Source organism: Rhyacophila brunnea, unplaced genomic scaffold, assembly GCF_057557595.1.
Source record: "Rhyacophila brunnea isolate RB1 unplaced genomic scaffold, BYU_Rbru_1.0 scaffold_21, whole genome shotgun sequence".
NCBI classification, from domain to species: Eukaryota; Metazoa; Arthropoda; class Insecta; order Trichoptera; family Rhyacophilidae; genus Rhyacophila; species Rhyacophila brunnea.
Window position 1 is genome coordinate 33,835,488 of NW_028232871.1, and position 15,507 is coordinate 33,850,994.

General features: G+C 30.9%; 1 protein-coding gene across 1 annotated transcript in view; it reads right to left on the bottom strand.

Moving 5' to 3' along the window:
- The window catches only part of LOC147070968 (uncharacterized), a 35,189-nt gene extending 20,196 nt beyond the window's left edge, over positions 1-14,993 (bottom strand). Inside the window, exon 1 of the mRNA XM_085949169.1 lies at positions 14,868-14,993. Within this exon, the coding sequence (XP_085805295.1) occupies positions 14,868-14,993 (126 nt within the window). The remainder of the gene's footprint in view (positions 1-14,867) is intronic.
- Between the last annotated feature and the right edge of the window lie 514 nt (positions 14,994-15,507).

Here is a 15,507-nt window from a genome sequence, read left to right on the forward strand (position 1 = left end):
AATCCCGGGATTGGCATTTTTTTCCATTGTTAATGTAATTTTTTTATATTTACAAATAACATTGATAAGATCGGTCAAAAATAAATCTAGTATAATTTATACTATTTAAGACATTTATTGTTAATATTGTATACGTTCAATCTTGAAAATACACAAGTTTAATGGAGTAATTAATATTGTAATATAAATAATAATGTGAATTTAATATGAGATTGCTGTTTCTGATAGTAAAGACATAATAAATGGATTAGCGAGATTTAAAATAGTAAAGCAAATAATCATGGCGTACCTACTTATGGCCTTTCCGCATCATAAATCTAATTAGTCAGCCAAATATGAAACTGCCGTAAAACGTATGATATCATGGTAGAATTACATTGTTAAAAGTGCGAAGCATTGTTTTTTTCAATCTTTCTCATTTTTAATAATTCATGTGAAAAAATAAAATGAATCGGCAACCTACACATGGGTATAAATCAAACTTCATTCAAACTCAGTTTATTTCTAATGTAGTTATTTTTTATTAAAAGTATTTCTTCTGTTTTATTTTCGCTTTTATTTTATTTTCCATAAAAAATGATAAAAAAATCAATCCCGAAATCTCGGGATTATGTTTATCAATCCCGGGATTCATAGGTATCGAAAATAGCCCGGGATTGGAATCCCTAGTACTTACCAATGTAGTAAGTACTTAGACTTTCACCCGTATAGAGCCTGCTTTCTTTGTCAACAACAGAACTACGGCAAATACGTGAAAATTCTAAAGCTCGTAGTTCTGCTATATAGCGAAAGCATTTTCTACTTCAGCCAATTATTTGCTCGTATGCTATGTATATAGCAAACGAAAAGTTCAATCTCACTAAAGTGGCAGTACAAGTCAAATTGACTTTCGTACTAATACAATTCTATACTGAACTATGTGTTATATATTTTTAAAAGATTCAGATATCCCACTAAATGTTTTAAATACATATATTATCAAATACAGGTTTATTTTCTCTACTATCAAAGTGGCGTCTTACGGCGAATGAGAAGGTTTGTTCTCACTTAAGCTTGACATCAACAGATTATATCAGAATATAAATCACGGATCCTATAATGGACTGTATGGCAACTGAGGTTTTGGAAGGTTGCCTCTGGGACACTCTTAGTACAACTTTCAAGAACTTCGAATGATAGGAACATACACACATAACAGCTGCGCGTAAGTAATTTATTATATTATATTTTAATTTCATTGGATCTATAATAATATAATTTGGAACTTAACCTCTTCCTGAGAAGGCTCTTTAACAGATAGAGTTATTATACGAGAAATAGTTATCAGTCATTCGACCAACGTCTCAGTAGTAGAGCTAGGAAAATTCTTGGGTTTGTTATGAGGGTTTCAAAGATAGAAAAAATGACAACCAAACCTAAGTTCTAAATAATTATAATATTTAGAATATCTTAGTGAAAGGCATTACAACAGTATATTATTAAGTATTTGTCATTTTAGTCTTGTCAGGCGATTTTTATTTATTCATGGAAATACTGTTGTGACAACTGAAATAGCCGTCAAATAAAATAAGTGGTCGTCCATAATTGAAATTTTTATGATTATTTAAAAATATTTTTATATGATTTTTCTTACATGTACATATAGTTATATATAAAATAATCTCATGATCAAAACCGTTCTTGTCTTGTCAGTACTAGACAGTAAATCAATAAATTTTGTGTTTGGAAATTCTGCCCGGATTGTTATCCTTAGTCTAGAGAACACACTAGACTTTAGACATATACATTTTAAAGGATTTTATAACTGTTTTATGTAGAAGGTAAGGAAAATTATTGACAATGATTTTAAAAGAAGACAGGCACGTAGACCAGTGTTGCCAACCGTATTATAATTATAGTACAATACTATAATTTTGATTTCGCGAAAAATGTAAAATACTATAATTTTATGCCAAATATGCCAAAATACTATAATTTTAAAGGATTCAATGCAAAAAATGTTCCTGTAGTATATTTTTTACAGAAATACTATAATTTTGACGCGTTTGTACTATAATCAGCACAGAAAAATATGGCAATACTGACGTAGACTATAACTATATTTAAAAAATATATATTTTATAGGTAATGAGAGAACCGAAATTTCTTGATGAAACTAAAAAATATTACATTTATTCGTTTAGTAAATAGTGAAACCCATTACCGCTGTGAAAATATTATTTAGTGGTTTCGTATTTATGTTATATAGCCACGGAAAAACCGAAATTGTATATTTATTTAAAGATAGCTCAAAAAGAAAATATTATGATCGAGGTGTCAATATTTATTCTGGCAGAGAAATATTTATATGGTTTGGTTAAACCTGTACTTTTACGTATAGTAATTATGTCTAGATATTTTAAACATGATTATTATTTCAAATTTTAAATTAAAATGTATTTATTTTAATACTATAAATTATATTATATTCAATGCGTAAATTATAAAGTAAACTAAGTGGAAACCCCATTCAAGGCCGAGTAAAAAAAACAATCTATATCTTCTAATACATAATAAAAGCCGGATTTAAAGGAAGATACAGCACTATGGACCATATCCAAGTCGTCAGAGAAATCATAGAGCGGTGCCAGGAATACAAACTGCCACTGTGCATGGGTTTTATAGACTATGAGAAGGCGTTCGGTTCCATTAAGAAATGTTCAATACTCGACGCACTCAGAAAACAAGGAATCCCTGGGCGCTATATAAATATTTTCAATAATAATTATATATAGTAGCGCAATAGCATTTGTCAATCTCCATAAACCATCGCGCAGATTTTCTATCAGCAAAGGAGTCCGACAAGGTGATACAATCTCACCTAAACTATTCACAGCTACCCTTGAAGACTTATTCATGCAAATTGACTGGAATGACAAAAGGATCCCCATAAATGGAGAATACCTGAGTCATCTGCGCTTTGTCGATGACATAGTAATTTTCTCTCAAGACTCAGAATACCTCCAAAGCAGAATGCATGAACTCGCTGAAGTAAGCAACAAAGTAGGTTTGAAAATAAATGTAACAAAGACGAAAGTCATGTTCAACTGCTTTGCGGGCCAAAAAGAGATCCTCATAAATGGCACTCAGCTCGAACAGGTGAAAAACTACATCTATCTGGGACAAAAGTGTATATAGATGGATGTATATTTGATGAAATTGTTCGCAGAGTAAATCTAGGCTGAAGTGCTTTTGGCCGCCTGAATAATGCATTCAAAAGTAACCTTCCACTGTGCCTAAAGCGCAAAGTGTTCAACCAGTGTGTGCTTCCCGTGATCACATATGCGTGTGAAACATGGACCCTAAGTAAAAGAGAGATCCAGAAACATGGTATGGAGAGGTTCATGCTGGGCATAACGCGAAAGGACAAAAAGAGGAATGAGAGGATAAGGAAGCAGACAAGGGTTTGCGATGTAATAGAGTTTATTAAAAGCCTTAAATGGAGATGGGCTGGACACATAACTCGAAGAAGAGACAATCGTTGGACAAATCTAGTCATCCAGTGGTATCCAAGAAGTACAAAACGTCCGCAAGGTAGACCAAGAGGCCGCTGGATCGATGGAATGATAAAGTTCTGCGGAAGTAGGTACGTGGCAACGCAACGCACAGGACCGAGAGAAGTGGAAGCAGCTTGAAGAGGCCTTCATCCAGCAGTGGATAGATCCAGGCTGATGATGATGACATAATAAAACTTAGTGAGTCCTAGTATGCTGAAATTTTTCTCAACGTCCACGTTTCTGACAGTATTTTGTTTCGGCCTATGATGTCAATTTGTCATCCGCATATGTTATTATTTGATGCAATTGTATATATATTATATGGATTTATTGATATTGATATAATTCTCATTGCCTTTTCCAATGATATATCGAAAAGCAATGTGGTAAGTAGACTTCCTCGTCTGAGGATGAAACGAACGAATCGATTCGATAAAAGTATGCTATGTAATCTAAAATGAAGAGAGTATGACACATAGGTTGACTTATACGTGGTGTCAATGAGAACTCTGCCATTATTGGTGGTATTGCCTTGTGTGTCCCTGATAAGTACCTTAGAAATCGGGAGCATCAGTTGTTTGTTCTCCCAAAGAGCAGAACTAACCTGCCATTGGTGATGACAATTGGGAGGGCAATAACTCTGTTATACCAAATCGCTTCAGATGTTGATATATTCCACCTATGTGAAGATGAGTATAGGTGGGCGCTATACATTCTTAAAGTAGGGTCCACTACGCTAATTCAGTGTGCTTCCATGGCTTATAATTTGTAATTTTTTATTATTTTTATAATTTCTGTACCTTTTACCTCATACTGTTTTTGTGAAACTGCATATTATATTTATTTCTTTTTTACACGGTTTAATACTATTTCTTTGTTTTTAAATGTTATGTTGTGAATGTCTTCAATTTATATTTTGTAATGTTCACAGTAGGTATGTAAAAATAAATAAATTGAATTTGATTTTGAAGAGACAGTCGCTGTACAAATATAGTCGTCAAAGGTAGGCAAATTCTAAATGGTAGATAGATATAGACGCCACTAGGTCGATAGGAAAGTTAAGTTCTGTATAAGTACGCGGCAACTCAACGAACATCACCGAGAGGAATGGATTCAAGTCTCCACTCAGCAGTAAAATTATCCTTTTTACCGGTGATAATGATGATGTTAAATAAAATAAGAATTTGAATTGTAATTTTAATATTTACAATTCATAGCAGTTCCCAGACAGACAGAGCTTAAAGTAAGAATATTTTTACATATACATTACGTTTTGTACATTGAATATAATAATTTCACAAACTGCCAATTATTCATATGGTTAAGAAAATATTGTTTATTGACCTCGTTTATTCGTTTATTGATTTATTTAAACAAAAGAATGAAGCTTAGTGTTATCTTTATCAATTTTGGTTAAGTTGTCAGATACCTACCTATACCTAAATAAATCAATCAATTATTATTTTCGTTATTCCACTAGCCACAATAGCTCGAGTACTTTCAAGATAAATTCTAACTTAATTACAATTTATTCCAGTTATTTCATTACAGACCTGTCGTAAGTAAATGGTATCTTTAGTATTAATACTAATCATTTAATTACATACCTGTTGTAAAGGCTCAATGGTTTGAGAGAATTAGCGAAAGTTCAAAATATTAAGGTTTTTTGCAATGGGAATACACTGTCAATATAATATTTAATTCAAATATATGGTGGCAGGTTTTAGACGATGGAGAAACAAAATCTATTAATTACGATTATTTTGTATATACAATATTAAAATCTATAAAATTAGTTTTTTTTATAGATTTCGGTTGTAAAACCATTGTCATAGGTATTTTTATAAAGGCACAACCTAAATATTATACCTAATTTTATGGTGTCTAATTGGATTATTAATGTTATTAGTATCATCAGCCGTGGTCTCCATACCCTCCTTCTATTCTTCTCGGTCCCTAGTTCTTCGCTAATGCTAAATTTTACTCCCTACTTTAATTATAGTTTGACAATTTATGGCTACGGCCGTACGTTGTAGCTTAACCACTGAGGAATGCCAAAAGAAATGGCGTATTTCAAAAAAACACTACCTTATTCTTAGGTCAATAATTATTATAAAGCAATCATTATTCGTAGGATGTTTATCACACTTGAATGGTCAAAGACATAACTTATAATGAGTATCTTTAAAATTATCAAATGTGTTAATCTTGCCTATTTTTTGAATAATAAAATGCCTAATTGTCAAATTTGGGATCACAGAGATTATCAATATAATTTTTATCGGAAATATTTCACTATAATAATGTCGACATAAATTATACTGATGGTTTTATAAATGCGTTTAAAAATTAATAAATGTAAAAAATCTTAGCACCACTGCACATTTATGTACTGAAATATGACTATATTCTAAAACAATAGAGCGAGAGGTTTAAAAGAATACTATTTTATGTAATAAAAATACTTTATGCAGTCATCAAATGTTTAAAATAAATATACAGGATAATAAGGCTTCAAAATTATATAAATAGATTATCTACAACGTTTAAGTTATGTCCAGGATCATGCTTTGAAAATAGAAAAAAGCTCCATTTTGACTCACGCTGGGCACGTCCGCCCTTAAGTTCTTCTTGTCAGCGGATTTGTGTTCATTTATTATCCCTTGAAATTTATGAGTTTGACTATACAGTGGGTTTAAGGGCGTCCCTGTGGGCGTTTAGTACCCCTTGCGTACTACTGTATGACGGAATTTTTCCAGCGGTTGTCCATTCGACGAGAGATATTATATCCAGCCTATTGCCATTTCATCTGCTTAGCGACCTCTATCACGTCGAGTACTCTTGTCTGCTTCCTTATCTATTGGTTTATTTTGTGATCTTTCCGCGTTATGCCCAACGTCTACCTTTCCATGCCACGTTGCGCTATACACATATATATATGAGTACCTTGGTATCAAAGTGGGACATAAGCCATTTACAAAATTTTACAGGAGACTGACAAACATGTGTGAAAAGTGTCCGTTTTTCATATAACATACCAACTTTAAACTCAAAAATCTCTATGAAAACTACCGTTTTTCATACTTTTGATAGATATTTTGAAAGGAGCATCACTTGCACTACCATAATCAATTAAAACATGAATTTAGTGGGAGGTGGCGTTTGTCCCACTTTGATACCAAGGTACTCATATATACTTATATCATTAATTTTACACAGTTTTTCATTGTTTTTTTGTTTTACTCTTTTATTGTTATTATTGAGAATCTATAGGTATGTATATGAATTCCCCGTGAAATTAATGCAATATACTATAATATGAAAACACGTAAAGTCCATTTTATTTCTATTTTTTTATATCCTCAGTTAAACGTGTGCGGCCAACGACATGCCAAGCTAAAAATAATAAATAAATCCATTTTGTTGTGTTTGTTATTTTGTTAATATTATGACTAGATGTGTGGTTCGGAGTAATGCCTTTTTATTTGCAATAATAATACATGTAGTATGTCTAAGATGGGTTGAGCTATGAATAAAATATAATTTTCAAGAAAAACTTCTACTAAAAAAACTTATTCTTAACACCACATTAATAAAGATACATTTTAAACGTAAACCCATAGAAAGTACGTCATCATGCATAGATGAGGGCTATTTTGTGATTTGGATCAGTATAAATTTAACATATTCCGAGGTTGTGGTGTTTTTACTCAATTCATCATTTTTAAATGTCTAAATTCTCGAAAGTCTAAATATCGAAAGCCAACGTCCCGGAAGCCCAAATTCTGAAGATCAAAATTTGCAACTCAAAGCAAAAAGTCTACATTTTTTGAAAAGAAAATGCAATACTTAATGGTTTTTAAAACAAAATTATTTTAATAATAATAATACTATCAACTGAAGGTACTTGATGGAATTTGAATTTAAATTTTATTGGATTCAAGCTCTGTACTATTCCATTTAAGTCGTTTTTTGCGACCCGGGTTTCGCCTTTCGGCATCTTCAGGCGCCGTGTACACTCACCAAAGGTAAACACACACTGACAACGAACACTCTTTACTCTAGCTTATGTAATAAATCAATACAATAAAATAGGTAAAAACTCCATTACCTACCTATCAAGTCGAAGGTTACAAAAAATAAAATAAACAACATATTATTATGTATAGTTGAAGTGTCAGTAAAAAACCTAATTAGTAAAAACCCTATCTTATTAATAGAATATTATAATAAATCGTCAAAACATAATAATAGATCATTATTCTTTATGAACAATAAAAATACTACATTCAAGAGGTGTAAATCGTCAATTCTAAGAAAAATAATTAAGGGCGAATGAGATAATATCTCTAATAATTATATAATAGTACAGAGCTTGAATCCATTAGAATTTAAAGTTATTTTAGTTAATTCTACTTTAATTAAAAAAAATCGTTATGACTATTAAAGCAGAAGTAAAAAAAAATGTAAACCATTATATTATTGGAGTTTTACTACGTAAACGCCAGTTCAATTAAAAATATGCAATAAAATAAATATTTTGAAAAAACGTTTATGTGTTTCCTATAAACTAGCTAAATTTGATATAGGTACAATAACTTTGCATTAATTCATCGGTATATTGTACAAAATAGTGAAATCTGCCTGGAAGTGTTTCTCATCTTTGGTAATTTATTTCATAGCTACTCAACGAAAGTTTCAAGCCCCGGAGACTGGGTGTAAAGAACCAGACGTGCTATTTTCAGAACGGGTTTTTATGTTTGGGTCCTACGTAGGGCATAGTGGCGTCACAAGTTTCGAGTGAAAAATCGTTGCCACATTTGAAAAATGGGTTTCGTCTGAATAAATAAAAAATGTTTGTGGCACATCTCTCATGCTTTTTGTGCCGAATCTGATTTGAATATTTTGTTTTGTTCGAAAAGATGAGCGAAATATTTTCAATAAAAAAAACTTTTTCGAAACTCATAATATTATTATCATTTAGTTTAATACTATCTAATACAATGACATTTTAATAATATACTCGAATAAAAGACGTAGGTATGTTATTATGTGTAACGTATTATTAGGCTCGCAAACAGAAAGATTATCTGGGGTTAGTCAGAATTTTTTAATTAAATTATTTTCAATGCATTTTCATATACCTACTAATATTTATTGTAAAATAATGCCAATCTCAAATCCACATGACAGTAAGCGAGTACATAGTTGATTTCAAAGCTATTTAAAATTAAATATCGGTGGCGCTCCTCAACACTATCAAATTATCGAGAGGTGTCCTGTAGCGGTCCTGATTCAACCAGTCCTTGACATGCCTTGGTACAGTCACAAGTGATTCTGCGTTTCAACGCCCATTCCATATTATGATATTTAAAATACAAAAAATTTAATATCAAACGTGTTTAATATCAAAAGCGTCTAATATCACAAAAGTTTTCAGTAATCACACGTGTTTAACTGGTCACCCACCAATACCAAATACTACATGAGTAAGTTTACCTACGTATTCATGTGTATGTGAATGTTTTAGGTGAATATTCATAATTGTTAACTAATTGAACATGCTTGTATCATGGTCTCATTAAAATATAAAAAATAAATTTACATAATTTTGTACTGTTTAACTTTATAGGGATCTATATATTTCTTAGAATACATGTTTTATTCATTCGATTGAATAATCTCTACACCAAAAGAAATGCATGAACGAAACCGGTATTGATCATTACAACATTTTGGAACAAGTATTACATATAAGAAAAACCTTGGAAAAACCACAGAAACATGCATATCTTTTAGAAAAAAATCTAGAACAAATCTTGAATCGAGTAGGATTCAAACACATGGCTTTTGCTTGCTGGAATTTGAAAATATCTGTAATGTTAGTACTTCGGTCGGTAGCATAGTGATAATAATTCTCGCTCGGAACGAAAATACGTGAATTCGAATTCCACTCTGACTTTTTCTAGTATTTTTTCTAATATGTATACCTATGACGCTTTTTCGTGTTTCCATTTCCAATGAAGAAATGTACATCCCTAAATCTTGTGTACATAATAATAATAATAATAAAGTAAATAAAAATGAATGCTTTGTTTTTTACCATTAGGTATTTACATTCTAATATTATTATATATTACATTATTTTTATGCGGATACATAGTCACTATGTATTTATATAATATGTCTAAGAAAATACTGAAAATAGTCTAATATATATTCAATATTCATCAAAGTTTCTGTTTCACTTGACCTAACCTGAAAACTTTGTGAAGATTTATGATGTTTTTTAACCTATTACCATTTACAATGCTATATAATATATGTATACTTGATAATGTTGAAACTTACGAAGGTGTCTACGTACACGGATGTGTTAAATAATAACGGTAAGGTGATAATATTTTAATGCTATTATTATACAGGGTGACTGGCACTTACAGTGGCATATTCGAAGTTATATTTGCGACAAAAATATAATATTAATTATATGACGTTATGTAACCGATTGACAATTAATATAATTTCTGTAATGTTCGATGTGACGTCTGAATTTGATAGAAATATAATTAAATTATAAAATATAGATCAAGATAGTTCCATGAACTGGCATAAAAATACCTCTGTACCACCTGCAAGATACGCCTGCTCCAATTATGTGCTCATAGTGTTAGAAGAGGTCGAGATTCTTTGGACAGGAGAGAAATTAATAGTTTCACTGAAATTATTAAAAAAATCGATTGAATTACCAATGACTTATAATACAACAATATCAGCACAGGATCGCTCCAGAAGGACGTATATTATTGGCAATATCTATAATTTCAGTCATAACCATCATCGGCAAATAGGCACAGGGATGGGATAATTTTTAAAATACCCCGATTATTACATATTTCTGCTTTGAACATTTTTTTAAACAATTATATTACACTCACAACGAAGAAATACGTTGAAGCAGTTGATAAGGTTCTGTCATTTGGATCATAGGTATATCAATTAATGTAAAAAATACTAATATTGTAAACGATGAAATTTAAAGGATGAGATTAAGGGCGGACATGCTCAGCGTAAGTCAAAATGGAGCTTTTATTGCATTTTCAAAGCATGATCCTGGACATTTCTTAAACGTTGTAGACAATCTATTTATATAATTTTGAAGCCTTATTATTCTTTATATTTATTTTAAACATTTGATGACTGCATAAAGTATTTTTATTACATAAAATAGTATTCTTTTAAACCTCTCGCTCTAATGTTTTAGAATATAGTCATATTTCAGTACATGCATGTGCAGTGGTGTTAAGATTTTTTACATTTATTAATTTTTAAACGCATTTATAAAACCATTAGTATAATTTATGTTGACATTATTATAGTGAAATATTTACGATAAAAAATTATATTGATAATCTCTGTGATCCCAAATTTGACAAGAATTAGGCATTTTATTTTTCAAAAAATTGGCAAGATTAACACATTTGAAGATAATTCTAAAGATACTCATTATAAGCTATGTCTTTGAGCATTCAAGTGTGATAAACATCCTACGAATAATGATTGCTTTATAATAATTATTGACCTAAGAAAAAGGTAGTGTTTTTTTTTAAATACGCCATTTCTTTTGGCATTCCCCAGTAGTTAAGCTACAACATACGGCCGTAGTCATAAATTGACAAACTATAATTGAAGTAGGGAGTAAAATGATGTTAACGCGCGTGTTTAAACATGTACCTAACAGATTTTTTTTTAAACGGTACATGTTCAAACACGCGCGTTAACATAATATTACTCCCTACTTCAATTATAGTTTGTCAATTTATGACTACGGCCGTATGTTGTAGCTTAACCACTGGGGAATGCCAAAAGGAATGGCGTATTTTATAAAAACACTAGCTAATTCTTAGGTCAATAATTATTATAAAGCAATCATTATTCGTAGGATGTTTATCACACTTGAATAGTCAAAGACATAGGTTATAATTAGTATCTTTAGAATAATTATCTTCAAATGTATTAATCTTGCCGATTTTTTGAATAATAAAATGCCTAAATCTTGTAAAATTTGGGATCACAGAGATTATCAATATAATTTTTTATCGTAAATATTTCACTATAATAATGTCAACATAAATTATACTAATGGTTTTATAAATGCGTTTAAAAATTAATAAATGTAAAAAATCTTAACACCACTGCACATGCATGTACTGAAATATGACTATATTCTAAAACATCAGAGCGAGAGGTTTAAAAGAATACTATTTTATGTAATAAAAATACTTTATGCAGTCATCAAATGTTTAAAATAAATATAAAGAATAATAAGGCTTCAAAATTATATAAATAGATTGTCTACAACGTTTAAGAAATGTCTAGGATCATGCTTTGAAAATGCAATAAAAGCTCCATTTTGACTTACGCTGAGCATGTCCCCCCTTTCAGTCCAGATTATTAAGAAATACGAATATCCGCCTATTTAAAATATTATTGATACCGATATTGTGCTGCAATACTTGTATAGTTACAAGTAGTATTTGGACGTATAATTTTGCGAAAAATCTTTAGTCTCATCTACGATTATTATAATCTGGTAATGTAATTAGCATCATGAGGTCTGTAAGCTTTTTGACGAGGCTGAGTGTTGATTTTACCTCACCATGCTTGCTGTGGGTTGGTCACATGACATTACATCGACAATGAAGTACCGATAAATTGCTTCACGTTTTGTGGACTGAAGAAAAGCGGAGTGTTGAAAGATTTTATTGGATTGATGGCCAAAAAATGGATTTGCAAGCAATGATAGTAATTAACTGGAGAAGGAGACTGAAGAACCGGTAGAATATAGGAGTTTGCTTTTGATGGCTAAGTCCTCTCTAAGAAATAACAGTGAAAAGTGGTTTATAATGTATATTCTCAAAATTAAAAAAAAAGTTGATAATATTTTCAAAGTAAGTGAAAATATGTGACGAACGATAGTTTTAAAACAAAAAGTATAAATCTAACAGGAATGAAATGGACACCTTTTTCTAGGATATTATCGTTTCTATTTATCATAGTCAGAATATTTGCAAGCAGTGCCAGTCACCCTTTTCATTTTAAAACAATTCTCATGATCTGCATCACATAGGGATCTACTTATAAATTTATTTGTATGTAAGTTTTTGGAATTTATTTTGACAATGAATTTATTTTAAGAAACAGAAGAAAAGAAAGAAAAAGAATGATGCTTAACGAACCGTAGGTCTTTTCTGATTTTCAAGCGCTTCCATTTTTGGATTCTGTAGGTAAACTACAAGTATTTACATTTGACAAACTTTGGTTCGCCATGGCTCGTTAAGTAAAATGGATTCACGAAAATGTTTCCCAAATAAGGATGAAACGTGTTTTTTAAAAGTTGCAATATAAAATACATAACACGTCTTGTAAATATTTTGATATAGACTTGTCGAATTTTCAAAACTTTTTTCGAAACCATAATGAGATTCTACACATAAACGACACATACGTTATTAATATTTTAAATATTATTATTACAAGACTTTTCTTAACGTAGATATGATTATCACTTTAAAAGTTTAAAATGACGACACCATATCAATACGATTTGATTTCAAGTAGTTTTAGAAATTCAACTTTATATACGTCTTATAAAATAATATGTGAAAAATAAATCGAGAAATTAACTGCTACCCCATTAAGAAAAATTGAAATATTATTATAAACCAAATAAAACAAACATGAACATGAAAAATCAAGTGTACCATATGTATTTATTTTTAAAGTAAACAAAAATAATGAATTATTATTTTATTCAACGAATAATTCACATGATTTACGAATGTAACATTTTTAAATAATGTGAATTATTCGTTGAATAAAATAAAATTTCTTAATTTGTTAGCAAGTGCAAGAACGTGAAGATTAAAATTTCGAGAGATCCGGATGATTAATTTTATTGGTAGCTCAATTCAAATCACAAACGCCGATTGCCAATATTAACGCAATTTGATACGCGGTTCAGTTGTATGTACGTTATTTATGTATGTTAATTTCGTCGTAATTAAGTAGAATGCAAGTGGCGTAATTGGTAAAGCTCATTATAATGAGTCCTTCATGGCTTCGTATTTTTTTCAAAGATATTTTCTAATAAGTAGGTGTGTTTTTCAGGTGTTTTGAAATTATGTATTTTCAATAAAAAGTGTTACATTCTCAAATCTTGTGAAATAGTTTATTAAATGTTAAATATGTAATTTAAATTATATCTATAAGTATATAACAGAACCACTTTGTACAAAAAAACGAGGATATGGTTCATAAAAAAAGATCATTGGCGGCAATGCTTTTAAAACTGTGAAACTTGTTCGACAGTAAATACAGATTTTCGATCGCATATTTCGTTCATATTAATAATTAACGTATTAATATTTTTTAAAAGTAAAATAATTTTCTGAAAACAATTTAAGCATGATGCATTTGAAGAATAACCAATAAATATCACTACGATCGAAATTCATAGTTTCGTGTCGCGGCTTAAATATAGTCGGCCTTGGTTTTTCTGTACGGTGCCAATTTAGTTTTTGAAAACCTTGCGAAGAAAACGCGTTTTATTTTTTACAAGCGATCGCCCGTGACTTCACCCACGTGAAATACGAAAAGAAAGAGTAAACAGTTATATAGACAATGAAGAAATATAGAGATACGCATTATTAATTGTTAATTTATAGGCGAGCGCTCATTTCATGATGTTACAAATTATTGACGCGGGTTTTAACCGTCGCCCTATAGCGTCGTGGGTCCCAGGTCCGAATCCTGGATCTGGAAAGTATACATATTTGTTGTTTAATTTGTGTATAAGTCAGAGTATGGACCTAATAGGTTGAGCAAGTAACTGATATCCATTTCTCATAAAAACAAAATCTGTTAATACAAACCTCCACTCTGTGGAGGCCCATATTATTTTATTAGGATCGGAGATGGTCGAAAAAAGAACCTCTAACGTTTAAACTGTGTGTGCAATGTGAAATTGCCATTTTTTAGTGTGGAAAGTACCTGAAGATGCCGAAAGCGAAATCCAAATTGCTAAAAAATATCGATTAGCATTATTTGTGATCATTAGTTTGTTATCCGATTCTTTTAATTACACCACGCCAGCATCGCTGCTATGTATTTTGTTAGTAATAAATTGCCACTATATAAAGATAATTTTACAACGTGGATTTTCCCTATATTTACCTCTTTGTATAAAATATAGATTACCTTCTGATTGACGTTAGAATTTTCCATTAATTACGTAATTTACAACACGTCAAAATGTGATTATTAAATTACCTGTACTACTCGTATCCTCAGAGCCAAAGCAAAGGGGTAGCCTCCTTTCGAAGAGCCCCCTCCTCTAGAGCCGCCACTGCCACCGCTCGTTTCAATGCTCACCGTTGATCCTTTTCGCCAGCTCATTTTGCATGCACCTTGTGAGAGTCTTATCCAGTGGCGTCGAAACTATTTAATCTAAATCTATTTAATCTAGTCCAGTATATTTCATTCAAATGATGATATCCATTGTGTTTTGTTGTCTAGTTTTATTTCGTTACATCTTGAGGCAGTTGTATTGGCTTATTTCGTTGTATCTGAAATAAAGAAAAAACAATGTTTTACTAATGGTGTCAGTAAGTACGAAATTATTACATTTTTATATATTTTTAAGTAAAACCTTTTTATGCGCAATATGCAACAATGACAGCACAGTGAATCTTAATTATCTGTGACGAAATCCTATCATGGTTTACTCTTAAATAAAATGTAAAGGCTGTCGATTGTATAGATCCATAAACTCTTCGATTATGCGTCAATTACATTGAGCTTCTTTACGAGCTGTTTGTTGGCGAATTTAAAAACTGGCGATTCAGCTACTGCGATTTGATGATTACACACAAAACTTTCCATTCACTGAGAAGCCACAAGCCAGCAACTA